General features: G+C 42.4%; 1 protein-coding gene across 3 annotated transcripts in view; it reads left to right on the forward strand.

Annotated features, from left to right (window-relative positions):
* The window catches only part of LOC101276823 (DLA class II histocompatibility antigen, DR-1 beta chain), an 86,455-nt gene extending 72,873 nt beyond the window's left edge, over nucleotides 1–13,582 (forward strand). For 2 of the 3 annotated variants that reach the window (XM_049693814.1, XM_033416255.2), the window contains 7 exons: nucleotides 2,158–2,236; nucleotides 5,131–5,231; nucleotides 8,803–9,072; nucleotides 11,348–11,629; nucleotides 12,383–12,493; nucleotides 12,942–12,965; nucleotides 13,244–13,582. In XM_049693814.1, the coding sequence (XP_049549771.1) occupies nucleotides 2,158–2,236; nucleotides 5,131–5,231; nucleotides 8,803–9,072; nucleotides 11,348–11,629; nucleotides 12,383–12,493; nucleotides 12,942–12,965; nucleotides 13,244–13,257 (881 nt within the window). In that variant the 3' untranslated portion in view covers nucleotides 13,258–13,582. Of the gene's footprint in view, nucleotides 1–2,157; nucleotides 2,237–3,812; nucleotides 5,040–5,130; nucleotides 5,232–8,802; nucleotides 9,073–11,347; nucleotides 11,630–12,382; nucleotides 12,494–12,941; nucleotides 12,966–13,243 lie in introns of those variants that run through there. The other variant, XM_004285622.4, reaches the window with a different exon arrangement.
* Nucleotides 13,583–15,888: the final 2,306 nt, after the last annotated feature.

Here is a 15,888-nt window from a genome sequence, read left to right on the forward strand (position 1 = left end):
TTCTTGGCTGACAGTTTTTACCTTTCAGAAGTTTGAGTTTGTCATTTCACCTTTCTGTCGAGTTTCTGCTGAGAAACCTGCTGATAGTCTAATGAGGGTTCCTTTGGAGTATACCATCCTTTTTCCTTGGCTGCCTTTAAAATTCTTTCTTTGTCATTAATTTTTGAGAGACTTAATGTAATGTGTCTTGCAGAGGTCTTTTTGCATTGAGATAATTAGGTTTGTTCTTAGCTTTGTGGACTTGCATATCCAGTTCCTTTCACAGGTTTAGGAATTTCTCAGCTATTATTTCTTTGAATAAACTCTTTGCTCCCTTCTCCCTCTTTTTTTATTTTTTTTTTGTGATACCCATTATCCTAATTTTCCCTTTGTAAATGAGTCAAATAATTCTCATAGAATTTCTGCATTTATTTTTAGATCTTGAGTCTCTTTTCTCTTCTACTTGTATCATTTCTAGATTTCTGTCTTCAAACTCATTAAGTCTCTCTTCCATATGGTCTCCTCTATTTCCAATGCTTTTAATGCATTCTTCATCTCATTTATTGATTTCTTCAGCTCTAGGATTTCTGTTTTTTTCTTTTTAGAGTTTCTACCTCTTTTGTAAATATTCCTTATGTTCATTAATTTTATTCCTGAGCTCATTGAACTGCCTTTCTGGATTTTCTAGTAGCTCGTTATTTTGAAATCTCTGTCAGATCACAATAGTCCATGACTTTAAGTTTGGTTTCTGGAGAATTGCCATTTTGTCATTTTCTCTTTGTGGTACCATGTAACAATGGTTCTTCATGGTGGTTGAAGAGTTGTTCCTCTGCTGGTGTATTTGAAGTAGTGAACACCTTTCTTCTTTAGGTAAAGCTTTAAAAAAATTTTAAAACTTTAATTCTGAGTTCTTTCTGTGGTTTCCAGTAGGTGGTACTACAGCACAGGTTTTTGGTTTCTCCTACTAGGGCTGCCTCTGATTATGTTTGAGAGTTGGCAATTTCCACCTCTCACTGCCTCTGTCAGAGGTGTTGGCCACCTAGTACCCTCGTTGCTACTGCTTGTACTTCCTGGGTCATTGGTACCTTGCAGCTGCTAGTGTCACTGGCATTGCCACCTGGGGCAATGGGATGATGGGCACTTCTGGATGGAGCATGGGGGTCTCCTGAGTCACAGGCTCTGCTGCTGTTGGGAGGGGAAGAAGAGGGTGGGGGGAGGGGGGCCAGGGTCAAGGGCTTTTCTACTCTGTCCTGAGTTGTCAGGTACACTGGAACCACCACTGTGGGCAGAGGCCGGGGGGATGGAGTTGTGGGTTCCTCTGTGATGGAAGGATGGGGTTGTAAATCCCCCTACTGCTGCTGCCTAGTTCCCTGTGGCTGTGGGCACTGTTGTGGCCAGGAGGCTAGAGTCCTGTGCTCCACCTTCCCTGTGGCTGCTGGGTTCTCTAGGGCTGTGAGCTCAGCTGCTTAGGCTGGGGGCGCTGGATCACAGGTGCCACCTTCACTGTTTTCCCGCTTTGCCTCCTTTGTGTGTTCCAGTCCACCCACCTGCAGATATATAGATGTGTGGAATTCTCCGGCATCCTGGTGTGTCAGGCAGGGCCATCTTTGTTGAGTTGTGGATGTTTCAGTGGTTGTAGATGAGGGGGACAGACAAAGGAAACATCTCACTCCACCATGATGATGATGATGTTACTCTCACCGTTTCTTATTAATATTATTTTTTCCTTAAATGAAGAGACCACTGACCTGCTTCTCACTAAGTTCCAGTTTAGTGGTGGTAGCTTCCGAAAACTACAGAGAATATTCTGAGACTATTTGGACAAGACTCATTCTACGCCAACTGGCTTGCTGACAACTGAGACCCCATTTTCCCCAATGTATTGCAACCCTTCAGGCTTACTACAAGTGAGTCCTAGGCTGTGTCAATTAGTAGTACTCAAGGCATTCTGTAATGATACAAATTTCAGTCCTCCTGTTGTTCAACAAGTCTGTGTTTCTGATGCCACTTGTTTGCTTGCACGAGTGTTGCAATTTATTTTCCATAAAAACAAACCTGTGGTCTCACACAACAAGAGCAAAGACTAGAACTTCTGTACTGATAACCACTCTCTTCCAGAAACCAGTATAACTGCCTTTTCTTCAGGAAATAAGCCTTTATTTGACACTTCTCTTACAGAGCAGAAGCTGAGCAGGATTGCTTCTCCTCTTGCCTTCAGTGAAGGAGCTCAGCCTCAAGATCACCTGTGGGAGCAGTGGTTCGGTGACAATTGCTGCATTGTTTTACGTGAACTGTCCTTCTATTGAATTAATATTGCAGAAAAGTTGAAATATATAATATTTAGAGCAGCACATTTTTATTATTCATAAATGTATACAACGTACAGAATTTAGGTCATTGGTTGATTCTCTTTTAAAATAAATCTGTAAGATATGTATATTGTACGTGAAATTTATATGAAGAAGTTTTGGTAGTGCTCTCTTTAACTATGTTTCAGTATATATATTATACAATTAGTAAATTGCACATCAAACTTATATGAACAAGTTTTGATACTGTTCTCTTAAATTCTATTTCAGTATGTTCTTGATATAGAATTACTTTTCTTTGCCATTCTTTTTATCCTATAATCTAAGGGGAGCCTTAGTTTGACTTTCTCAGATTTTCACATGTCACAACTAGTTAATTCTGTGTAAATTATGATTTTTCTCTTGGTCAAATTAAGCATGAGATTCTCATGGTTGCAACTGCACAATATCCAATAGTACTGAACTATCACTGGAGTCTTAGGGACATAGATTGTTCTGGAATCCAGGGACAATAGTGACTTCTACCCAAGCTCTCCAAGAATTTTGAATTTTCCACATTAATAGAAATATATTATTCCATGGTAAGCAAGATACTATTTCTATTCTACTCCAGAATGTTCAGATTAACACTACATTATGCCAAGAAATCTAAAATAATGATTGGGGACCATGGATTAGATTTAGGAATTTGGAGGCCTCTGCAACCTCAATAAGCAGGAGACTTGTGGGGAGCAACGGGCATTATTACATAAAACAAATGCAAACACTGTCATTTCCAGAGGAGGGTTACAATGTTGATGAAGGGAAATTTTAAAGAATTACAATTGCTATACTGTAGCTACTTCAATTTACATGATGCTGTCAGTCACTAAAAGGAGTAGTTTTATTGATACACATATCCGTGAATTAAAGTGATAAAAATAGTTTAAATGTAAGGGACATTATTTTCTTTAGAAATTAAATCTGAGGTGGTATGATGTGATGGCTGAGTTTGCAGGGTTTGAAATCACATGTAACTTGGCTCAATCTGGAGTGTACCATTTACTAGTCTTGTATCCTTGCAAAGATTATCTAACCTCCTTCCACTATTTTATTTTCTCCATTTGCAGGATTAAAAAGGGTACTTGAATCACTGAGATGACGTGAGAATTACATTTTAAAAAGACATGTAAAAAGTCTTTGTATAATTCTGGGTACTAAGTAAAGCTCTCAAAATTTACTCAATAAATTTTAATCATTTTAAAGCAGCATGATGAGTACGGTCACTAGAAATATTAAGGCACATAAAGAATGGCTTGGGGGCTTCCCTGGTGGCGCAGTGGTTGAGGGTCTGCCTGCCGATGCAGAGGACACGAGTTCGTGACCCGGGAGGATCCCACATGCCGCGGAGCGGCTGGGCCCGTGAGCCATGGCCGCTGAGCCTGCGCGTCCCGAGCCTGTGCTCCGCAACGGGAGAGGCCTCAACAGTGAGAGGCCCGTGTACCGCAAAAAAAAAAAAAAAAAAAAAAAAAAAGAATGGCTTGGGCAGAGTGTGAATTAATGCATAATTTTAAATAAATAGTTGCATTTAAAGTCCATTCTAAATCTGAAATATTATATTTATGTTAATATAATGTGTAATAATAATCTAAAAGTAGAATTACATTTTTAAGATTATATGACTACATCAAAGGGTATAATTCGTAGTTTTTTCATAGGGTTCTATTTATGAACACTCCATAATGTATTCATTAGCAACATCTTCTTATAATATCTTCTGGGGATAAAGCAAGAGAAGGTGAATTATAAGAGGACATGTTCCCAAGAAAGTAAGAAAATCCTAATGGGAGCCAAGAGTAAGGAATTGAACGTATTTTACGTAAAATATTAATTATTCTAAAGAGGAGGTGTTGTGTCAAAGGCTGACTTTGACTTTTTATCGATCTTTCAGTCACTTGCAAACTCTGATCAGTACAGCTGGCTTTATCACACTGTTAAGTTAAATGTTACAAAGATGCCTTCAAGATCTTCCATTCCATGCAGATTGCCTCCTCTAAGCCCCTTTCTGTATGAATATTCTGGAGTGCCACTAAACTTAGACAGCATCAGGAGACAAACCTGTAAAGTTTTTTCACTCTGTTAAGTAATTCACTAAATTTCCATTTCCTTTAGTTTATCAGAGACACCCCTGCCTGTCAGGAAGTACAGATTATACTCTAAACAACAGCTATAATTCTGTCACATCATCAGTTACCAGGGGATGGTGTTCCTTAAAGCATGCAGAGAATCACAGCATTTTTCAGTATTGTTATACCTGAAAGATCACAGTGCCTTCATTTCAGCTGCAGAGGTTAAATAATTTCGCCAAATCTACAAGTACAAGAAGGACCAAATTAAAGGTCTCCTAAATTGCAATCACTTTCTCTCTACCTGCTCAACTCCTAAACACACTCACACATATATTTGTCAAAATATCTATGTCTTCGAGTAAGAGAAATGAATGATCTTTAGGCTCAAACATGTGACACATCATTGACCAGCAGGGAGCTGGCTCTCAAGAGAAGCCCAAATAAAATGTGTCAGATACAACTGGATCAAACATTTAAAGCACTAAATTAAAACAATCCTTTTAATGGAGGAAATTCTAAGTTTCAGAAGAGCACCTTCCCACTGAATCTCTGACCAGTAACTGATGATGTTTCTCGTCTGTGATGCTGATTGGTTCTCCAACACTGAGCTAACCCAATCCAGGAGCAAATACTGAATTCCTTGGTTGGTATCACTTGGGTGGAGGAGAGTCGCAGTTCCCAATTCAGCGAGGCTTGCCTGCTCCCCTCACACCCTGTCCTCTCCTGTTCTCCAGCATGGTGTCCCTGTATTTCTCCGGAGGCTCCTGGATGGCAGCTCTGACAGTGATACTGATGGTGCTGAGCCCGCCCCTCGCTTGGGCCAGGGAGACCCCATGTAAGTGAACACTTTGGGGGGTGAGCTATTGTGGGGTGGGGGAAGGAAGGGAGTTAGCTTTATCTCTGTGTCCAGACCAGCCTTCTTTAAAAGTTGTGACTTTTCGGGCTTCCCTGGTGGTGCAGTGACTTTGTTTTTAGTGACCACCTATCTTTATCACATGGATCTCCAATCTATCTACCACAAAAGGTGCCTGGATACTTGCTCTCTCAATGAGTGTGGCATACGTAGCCTCCATATCTATAGTCTATTTCTTCTCAAGTGTCCTGCAATGAACCTTCCGCAGCCTTGCATCCCATCCCTTCAGGTGTTTGAAAAGATTTAGAAAAAATGATGTTAAAATAATTCTCCATTAACAGATCTCTTTATTATGTTGAATGTACAAGAAAAAGGGAAAGTTTCTCTGAAGATTTTATGGAGAATCTAAATAATTAGGAAGATCTCTCCTAGAAGGTCCTGTGTTATGTCCTCAACAGGATCTGTGATGCTGCTACCTCTCCCTAATATATGAGGATGTATCAAGGGAACTCCCCTATTATCTTCTTTCCATTTTCCCTGAACTCCAATGTTTATAAGGTTTGAATCCCTGTACTAGGAGTTCTTTGACAGAAGTTGGGGTTAGTTTTCTCTCTATTGCTCCTGGGTAAGGCACCCTGGAGCTGAAGCAGGGATTCTTAGTACTTGGAATGACCCTGTAGATAAAGAGCACCTATGGGGTGTTCTTTGATGCCTTAAAAAATGTAAGCCATCTTCTGAACACCCAACACAGGTTAGTGACCATTATGAATCTATTTTGAGCCGCCTTTTTTTTTTTTTTTTTAAATTATTTATTTATTTATGGCCGAGTTGGGTCTTTGTTGCTGTGCGCGGGTTTTTCTCTAGTTGTGGCAAGCGGGGGCTACTCTTCATTGTGGTGCGGGGGCTTCTCATTGCGGAGGCTTCTCTTGTTGCGGAGCATGGGCTCTAGGCATGAGGGCTTCAGTAGTTGTGGATCACGGACTCTAGAGTGCAGGCTCAGTAGTTGTGGTGCATGGGCTTAATTGCTCTGCAACATGTGACATCTTCCAGGACCAGGGCTCGAACCCGTGTCCCCTGCATTGGCAGGCGGATTCTTAACCACTACGCCACCAGGGAAGCCTGAGCCTTTCTATACTATCAGTTTCCCTCCTATCTCCCCCTTCTCTGGCCGAGACATAGAATAAATTATATGAAATTCTGATTTTGTAGTTCACAGATAGTCAAATATCTGCAGTTTTACATGGGAAACCATGTACCTCATTAGGGTACAGACAGTGTGAAAGTTGTTTCCATCCCATTGGGCTGAAAGCTGGTAAGCAAGTCAAGGGAACTCATCGGTCTCTTGGAGTCTTGGACCCAAATTTCATAAGATCATGCATCATGCCCTCTGTTTTCCTTAATCAGCTATGTTTGGTTACCTCAAATTTTAGTTCCTCCCTATTTTCCCCAGCTATGTCATCACCAGATCTGATAATCCCCGAAGTATGCACAAACCCTCAGCATTATAACAGGTTCACAGGATGATTTCGAACATAATGAACTCTTCCCCTTCCCTTAAAATTACCATTTTCTACCTGTGAATGTTTCTTCCAACTAGTAGAAGAAGAAAGAGGAAATTTGGGTTTTTCATGAGAAGTAGAAGGGATATAATGTGTCATCAGAATAAAAGAGTGTTGGAGCTGAACCCTTTCTTGCTTTCTGGGATGCCCACAAAAATCATTTCCTAGAACCCTGGGTTTATTAATTTAGACTACAAATATTTTTCTGAGCAACTATTATTATATGCTGGGCTCTATTCTGGGCTCAGACAATCCTATTTGAATAAGATAGAAAAATCCCCAATTATCTTGGAACTTACTTAATGACAAGAAAGACAACAATCCAATAAACATTTAACAACAACAATGACAACCAACAAAACCAAAAAAACATTTCAGAGAGCAACAAGTCCTCTGAAAAGAATAGTTCAAGGTTATGGGACAGAGAGTATTGGATTCACCTGCCTTCAATTCAAGTGTCTAGGGAGCTCTCCCTGGAAAGGTGACATTCAATTGAGACATAAATGATGAGGAGAAACCAGACATGTGAGGGATCTAAGGGACAGATGCTCCAGGGAGAGGGACCAAGGGAAAGGCCAAACTGTGGGAAGATGTTTGCTGTTTAAGGGACAGAAAGAAGGCTAGAGTGACTGAAGCAGAGCAAGCAAGTTGGGGAGTGAAATAAGATGAGGTTGGAAAGGAAATCAGGAGCCAGATCTTATTAGGCCCTGATGGTCATGGTGAGAACTTTGATTTTTATTTGTGGAGATATGTGAAGACAGAGTCCTGAGGGATAAGCTTGACCTTCTATCCACCAAACCCCACCATTTAATTCATTAACAAGTCATACAACAATCTACCCCAAGTCTGTTCACTCTATTTTTACTACTGTCTTTGTCAGTACCACACTAAATGAAGCCACAAGCACACCTTCACTGGAGAATTCTACCATGTTCCTAAATGGTCTCCCTGTCTCCACTTGTGAACTCCTAAAATCCAATCTCTATGTGGTACCTACAATTATTTCCTAAAAGTAAACATAAATGACCCTCCTTGTAATGCTTCAGTAGCTTCACGTATCTCTACCTAACCTAGGTTAGGGTTAGGGTTTCCCATTACATTTAGTATGAAGTCAAAATCCTAACATTGTCTCCAAGGCTTCTAAATACCCCATACCATTTCTCCAGTCTAGTCTTTTACCCTCCTCCTTCCTCACTCTCTGTGCTCAGTGAACTGTTTTTTTTTCTGATTTCTTGCAGAAGTTCATCATGTCTTTCAAGCTTCTGCACACGATATTACCCTTACCTGAAATATGCCTCCTCTTTCCCTCACATACACCCCCCTACACCCACTCTCCCTTTCAGCTCACATCAACTTAACCTTTCATGTCACATCTTAAATATCAGTCTTTAGAGACTACTTCTCTGACACCCTAACATAAATTATTCTCTGTTCTAGATCTCCACGCTTTTCTTGTGACATTTCTGGCTCCTGTATAATTAATTCTTGTGTGGTTGGGTTTTGTCCATCACTTTCACTAAATTTTATGCTCCTAGAAGGTAGGGGAGATGTTTGTTTTTCCTTCTGTGGAATCCCAGGGGCAGCAGCACAGTCTTGGCACAAGGTCAGCACTAGGTAAGGAAGTGTTTCAGGAACAGCTAAAGGGTCATGGGATGAGAGGAGGAAGCAGAGAGTGTTTTTCTGGTGGAGGCATTCAGGAGGATGTGGTGATGGGGCAAATCCCTGTCCGGCTCCGGTTTGGAGGTCTCCAGCGAAGTACAGAGCTGACTGCATCCCAAATGCCTTAGGATCAGAGGGGTCTCCTCCACCCACCATGGTCTCTCTTGACCCTGCAGATCAAAGATGAACCCGTGGGGTAGTTGGGGGTGCCAGTGGGGCCAATAAGGGAGTGTCAGTGCCCCGTCCTCCGTCTGGGTGCCCTGCATTTGTGGTTATTGCCTTCAGTCTCTTCCCAGGAGCCCGCCCAGGTAATCAGATCTTTCCTGTCCCCACAGCACTTTTCATGTATCAGTTTAAGTTCGAGTGTCATTTCTCTAATGGGACAGAGCGGGTGCGGCTCTTGGCTAGACACATCTATAACCGGGAGGAGTGCGTGCGCTACGACAGCGACGTGGGCGAGTACCGGGCGGTGACCGAGCTGGGCCGGCGGACCGCCGAGAAGTGGAACAGCCAGAAGGACCTCCTGGAGCGGAGACGGGCCGAGGTGGACACGGTGTGCAGACACAACTACGGGGTTGGGGAGAGCTTCACGGTGCAGCGGCGAGGTGAGCGCGGGGCTGGGCGGCCAGCGGGCGGGGGCGCAGTGCGTGTGAGTGTGTGTTTGAGACAGAGACAGAGAGACACGGAGACGGGGACAGAGGAGACTGCGTTCGGGGGGCGGGGGGTGTGTAGGGCTGTGAGCAAGTACAAGTTAGGCGGGTTCCTGTGAGAGCCTGTTGTCTGGAGACCGTGTGTGATTTTGTCAGTGACTGTGAGAGGGGAGAGAGCGTGTGTGGTGTGGGGAGGCCCGGGAGGGAGGGGAGGTGTGGCGGGAGGGGAGGTGTGGCGGGAGGGGTGCAGGAGGGAGGCTCCGGGCGTCCTTGGTGGTCCCTGTGGGGGAGGGGAAAGCGGAGGGGAGGAAACCCCGACTGGGGTGGGCGGTTAGAGATGCGGGAGGGACTTCAAGGTGTCTATGGTTGGGGGAAGGTTTGGGGAAGGAGAGGTGAGGAAAGTGAAAGGATTGGGAGCCTGTGAGGAGAAGAGTCACAGCGTGCTCTGGGCACACACCCTCTTACTCCTGACACCCCGGAAATAAGTGTGCCGCGTCTGTCTGTGTGTAGGAGCACTTCACTGAGAAAAAGGTGTCAGACTACTTTTTGACAGGTGCAGGCAGGGGAGCCTCTGCGGCTCCTCTGATCTCTCTGAAGCTTATTTCAGGTCTAAATTTCTTGCTTTTTTCCTCCTTAGTATATATATTTTACATAGTTGAAATGATTGTGAAATCAACATTTTGAATTATAATTTTGTTACTTAATATGCTGATGTTACTATTTTTTATAACGCTAGTAGTATTTGAGTAGTTACATATTATCCTTTTTATACTTGTAACAATTTACCTCATTTTACTTTACATTCCCCTTTATTAGATCTTTTTTCAACATTACCAAACAGTTGAAAATTTATATCTTTTTGTTTTTATTTAAAATTTCTTTGATTTCTAAGGTTCTTGAACATTTTTCACATATTTATTGGCTGACCTTTGTTATGGCTCTAAGAATTATCTATTGTTGACTATCTCTGGGTCCTGGCGGTTTTCTCGGTGATTTTATGAGTCCTCTATGCATTAAGAGTAACAAGTTGCTGACATTTGATTTAGCTTTTTCTCCAGTCTGTGGTTTATGTTTTGATTCTGTTCATTATATTCCAAGTTAGGAATTTAAACATTTTTATTTAATGAAATATACTGCAAAATTGTTAGTGATGATTTACCATCAATCTTAAATCTACCACTTTGCATTATTGTAAAAATGTTTTTCCCCCCAGGTTTCTCTTTTGCAAATAATAATTGTGTTTATTGTGGCTGGTGGTGTCAAGGGTTGTCTCAGGAACTAAGCACACATATTAATGAGTCTCAGACCCTGCCCTGAACTGAAATGCCAGCTTAAAAAGAAAGACAATTGTAAAATGATACAATTCCAGTAATAGATCTGCTTGTTTTGCAAAGCAGAAGAATTGATCAGCTGAGTGTAATAATAAGCTTTTGTTTTGGTTTTGTTTGGTTTTTTTTTTTCAATGAGTGACTTTACTTGGTCCTTTCTCTCCCTTTCAGGAATCATGCTTTCCTTGGAACTCAACTCAGAGTTCAAGAGTCACCTTTGTCTATTCCTGCTTCCCAGGGTAGAACCCTTTCTGTGGTGTTCTAAGGTGTGAGTGTAGCATTCCCAGGATTTTATCTTCTGTCTCCCCATCTACCCCAAGCTGCCCCCTAATTTATCCACACTGCTTTGAGTCATATTTTCTCTCCAAGTAAATGAAGATAGTAAATAGCTAACATATATTAAAGACTAAGTTCCAGCCATCGTTTCACATACTTCAGGTACATTATCCTCACATAACCCTAAGAGGTAAGTTAGTATTATTATCCCCCTTTACAGGTGAGCAACCTGAGGCACAGAGGAATTTTAAAACTCACCTAGGATCAATCAGTAGGAGGCAGAGCCTGGATTTGAACTCAGGCACCCTGGCTCCAGAAATCATGCTATTAATAATACACTATATACTGTGCAAAGATTTGTAAACACATCAATTCAACAATGAATAACTCTTTCATGCTATGAAAAACAAAACAATAGAAAACAAATTTCCTGAACATCTGTCAGATCTAATGGGCCCATACTGTAAGCATTAAAGTCAAGTCTTATGGCACTAATTTCTGTTGGGCTACATAGCCAGCTTTCAGGGAGGCCTGCCGGAGACTGGAGACTGGGGGCAGAAAGGCAGCCAACCAATGAGACTTACTCTGTCTCCCTCACTTATCCCCTCTACCTTTTTCTCTCCTAGTGGCGCCTACAGTGACTGTGTATCCTGCAAAGACACAGCCCCTGCAGCACCACAACCTCCTGGTCTGCTCTGTGAATGGTTTCTATCCAGGCCACATTGAAGTCAGGTGGTTCCGGAACGGCCAGGAAGAGGAGGCGGGGGTGGTCTCCACAGGCCTGATCCATAATGGAGACTGGACCTTCCAGACCATGGTGATGCTTGAAACAGTCCCTCAGAGTGGAGAGGTCTACACCTGCCACGTGGAGCACCCCAGCCGGACCAGCCCTGTCACAGTGGAATGGAGTGAGAAGCTTTCTGGCCTCATAAGTTCCTCACCTACCAAGGAGGGGCTTGCTTACCCCTGAGTGACAGGTTTCTCCTCTCCCACAGCATGTGTTCATTTGCTCTGTGTTCTCTCCTTCAGCTGAGGTTACTATTGAGGATATCACAGGAACCTTATAATATCCTGTGATAGAAATCCTCTGATAATTTACAGATATCCTATGATATCTTCTACAAGTACCTACACCCCCTGGGAGGCAATTCTGCCTGACATGCAGAAAAGAGGTGTCCCTGTTTTGAGCCTCCATGAAATCTCAGGTCATGGTCACTACATGGCCCTGGGCACCAGTCTTCTGCCTCAGGCTGGGCTTGTACTTCTGACACTGTTTCTCTGAGATGTTCCCTGTGATCTGAGAAGGGGCACATCCTCTACAATATAGGGACCTTCCTGACATGAGGGGAGTCCAACCTCAGTTCTGCCTTTTATTAGCTCTATCACCCTAGACAAGCTCCTTAACCTCATTCAGCCCCAGGGTCCTCACCCATCAGATGTTGTAGTCATGGCCTTACGTCAGGGCTGTGATATTTAAATGGGTTCAATGTCTTAACCTTGTAGCTACTCTGTATTTTTAACCTCTTTTCCAGAAATGACCAGTCAATCTAGTTCTTCCAGGGCATCCTTCTTTCCCCATTCTTAAAGATCTCAATCTCAGAATCTCAATTAGAGAAGTTGGATTTGGGATAAGAATCACTAAAACTAGCTTCTTTTCTCAGGGGCACAGTCTGAATCTGCTCAGAACAAGATGCTGAGTGGAATCGGGGCCTTTGTTCTGGGTCTGCTCTTCCTTGGGGTGGGGCTGTTCATCTACTTCAGGAATCAGAAAGGTAAGGAACCTGTTGGCAGCTGAGATGCCCCACAGACTTTTTTGCTCAAGTTTGTTCACTGTATATCAGTGACCCTGTGTAAAACTTTTATTTCCCCTTTATTGACCTCAAATTTCCGGAAATCCAGAAATCAACAGTTCATGGTTACTTATGGTTGAAAAATAAGAGGTGATGGCCTGTAGAGATAAAAGAAGAGTTAACATGCATGGAGATTTTGGGTGGAGATCCTGGGGCAAATGCGGGAAGAGACACAAAGGCTGATGAAATTACACTGGATTTGTGTGACAGAAACTTCATGGATCACATGCTCCTAGTGTCTGCTCTCCTATCTACCCTGGCATTAGGGGATATATGTTGTGGGGTAGAGATATATCAGGTGGGGGCCTGGGGCTGGGGACAGAATTCCTTCCATATCCTTTAAATATATATCTTCTCTTCTCTTTCCCAGGACACTCTGGACTTCAGCCAACAGGTAATGCCCTTTAATCCTCTTTTAGAGATAGATTTGGTCTCCTAGAACTGGTTGTAGAGAAGACAAGACAGACATAATGGGAAAGACTTTGAATTCTAAACTTCTTCTGGCCACTTAACAAAAGGCCAGTTCTCTAAAGTAGCTTTGGCTCAGGGAGATCTAGGAATTTTTTTCCCCCTTCTTGCAATACTGCTTTAACATGAGACCCTGGGAGAGGGGGAAAGAAGCTGCTTGTAGAATTAGCTTGTAGTAAAAACGCTATCTTCTGTCTTTTGCAGGACTCCTAAACTGAAGTGAAGATAATGACACTCATAAGAGAAAGAACCTTCTGGCTTAGCTACTTTGCAGCATGAAAGTGTTTCCTGTTGGGCTTTTAATCCACAAAGAGAGTACTTTCTCAAGATCTGGTTTGCTCCTGCAGAAAATCTCCTCCCTGATGGCTTCCTCAGCCCCTGCCCCTTGACCTGGAAATCTGGAATATTGAAAGCAGTATCCTATCTTCATTCTTTCCTGGTCCCTTTTATATTGAAGCCTTATGGCCTCCCTTTCATGTGAACACATCTTTAACCCACATTTCTTTACAAAGTTTTGCTCAAATAAACATGGAGTGAGAAGCATCTGCCTGATAGAGCTTCAAGGAAAAACGTAGGCAAAAACGAAAAGAGGGAGAGAGAGAGAGAGAGAGAGAGAGAGAGAGAAAGGGAGTGTCTGGTGGGGAGGGTGGGCAGCGGGAGGGTGAGAATTTCCCTCTCTATCCTTCCTGAGTTCCTGTGGCTAGACTATTAATAAAATTGATGCAAGACAGATTAGCAAGAGAAAAAGAAACAAATTTTAATTCACGTGCATGGAGGTCTCTAGAAATAGGACCTAAGAAGTGGCCAAAGCAGGTAGCTTTTATGCTTTTTAGACAAAGAAACAATAAGTTTGTGAGTAATTGACAGGACAAAGAAACTTAGGTTTTGGGTGCTCTAATAGTGAAGAATCTAACCAAAGTTTGGGCTTGAGGTAGTATCAACAAATTAAAGATGCAACAAGGTTTGTTTATGTAGGTTTCTTGGTCTGAATGGTGATAAGTGTGTCATACCTCCAGATGCAGGGAGTGCGTCTTTCACATGAGAGATTATTTCCTGCTTTCAGGGAGACAGAAGGAGGGTCAGAGTGTCCCTCTTGCATTGGCCATTTCTTAAGTAACTAGTTCAAAATAATCAATATGCCATTGTGGCATATTTGGGAACAGCCTTCCCTGAGCCCCAACAAGAGGTTTTCAATAATTGTTTTTATTTTTATTCCTGAATTTTGGTCACATGTGGGTCTGGTAGGTTTCTTTGCTTCATTCTCTGTTTTATCTTGAGTTTTCTGTATTCTGTAATCAGGAATATTTAGCTGAGATAGTAGCCGGTTTTGGGAAATGAAGTAATACACTTCTAGATAATCCATGGCTTATCAAAGAATAAATCAGATGAGAAATTAGAAAACTACGGGAATGTTAAAATAGATTTTCAGTACATGTGATATGCAACCCAAGGAATCTCCAGAGGGAAATTTATAGATTTAAATGCTTATATTATGAAAGGAAAAATATATAAAAATCAGAGACCTAAACTTTTTTTTTGTGGTACGCGGGCCTCTCACTGCTGTGGCATCTCCCATTGCGGAGCACAGGCTCCGGACGCGCAGGCTCAGCGGCCACGGCTCACGGGCCCAGCCGCTCCACGGCATGTGGGATCCTCCCGGACCGGGGCACGAACCCATGGTCCCCTGCATCGGCAGGCGGACCCTCAACCACTGCGCCACCAGGGAAGCCCAAGACCTAAACTTTTATCTTAAGCATCTAGGAAAAGTAAATTTAACTTGAAAAATAGAGGAAAGGAAATAATAAAGGTAAAAGAGAAAATTAATACAATTGAAAATAAATGTATAATAAAGAAAATTAACAAAACTAGAAGGTTTTCTTTCTTTCACTTTTTAAATAAATCACCTACAAGATTGCTAAAGCAGAAAAAAATCTAAATTACAAATTATTAACACCTGGAATGTAAAAGATAATATGCCTAAAGATCCTACAGGCATTAAAAAGATACTAAGAAGATATTATAAAGAATTTTATGCCAGTAGATTTGATATTTTAGATGAAATTCATTGAAAAACACTAAATTTCATGATCTATTTCTGTGTAACAAATCATCCCCAAACTTAGTGACTTAAAACTGTAGCTATTTGATGATTTTTCACAATTCTAAGAGTTGGTTGAACTTAGTGGGTGGTTTCCATGGAGGGTCTCTCACATGGCTGCAGTCAGACAGTAGCTGGGGCTGGGGTCCTCTGGAGGCTCATCTGGGACACTGAGACACTCTCTCCCTGTGCATGAAGTTCCAGTGCCTCTAACGTGGGCTATGTGGTCCCATCAGCTGTGAAGACAAGCCTGATGCCTCAGGACTCCCGAGAAAGGAAAGTAAAAGCTACAAGACTTCTTCAAACTTAGCCTCAGAACTTGTGTGGAGTAATTTCCATCACATTATAATGGTCTAAGTGAGTACAGGGTCAGTCCAGATTTAAGGGGAGGGGATATACAATCTACGTCTCCATGAGATAAATGCAAATAATTTGTACCCTTCTTTAATCTACCCCATATAATTTACCAAAACTGACTCAAAATAGACAATCTGGGGGCTTCCCTGGAGGCGCAGTGGTTGAGAGTCCACCTGCCGATGCAGGGGACACGGGTTCGTGCCCCGGTCTGGGAAGACCCCACATGCCGTGCAGCGGCTGGGCCCGTGAGCCATGGCCGCTGAGTCTGCGCGTTCGGAGCCTGTGCTCCGCAACGGGAGAGGCCACAACAGTGAGAAGCTCGCAGGCTGCAAAAAAAAAAAAAAAAAAAAAAAAGACAATCTGTATAGTGGTACATCTGGTAAAGAAATTTAGA

Source organism: Orcinus orca, chromosome 10, assembly GCF_937001465.1.
Source record: "Orcinus orca chromosome 10, mOrcOrc1.1, whole genome shotgun sequence".
Lineage (NCBI taxonomy): Eukaryota > Metazoa > Chordata > Mammalia > Artiodactyla > Delphinidae > Orcinus > Orcinus orca.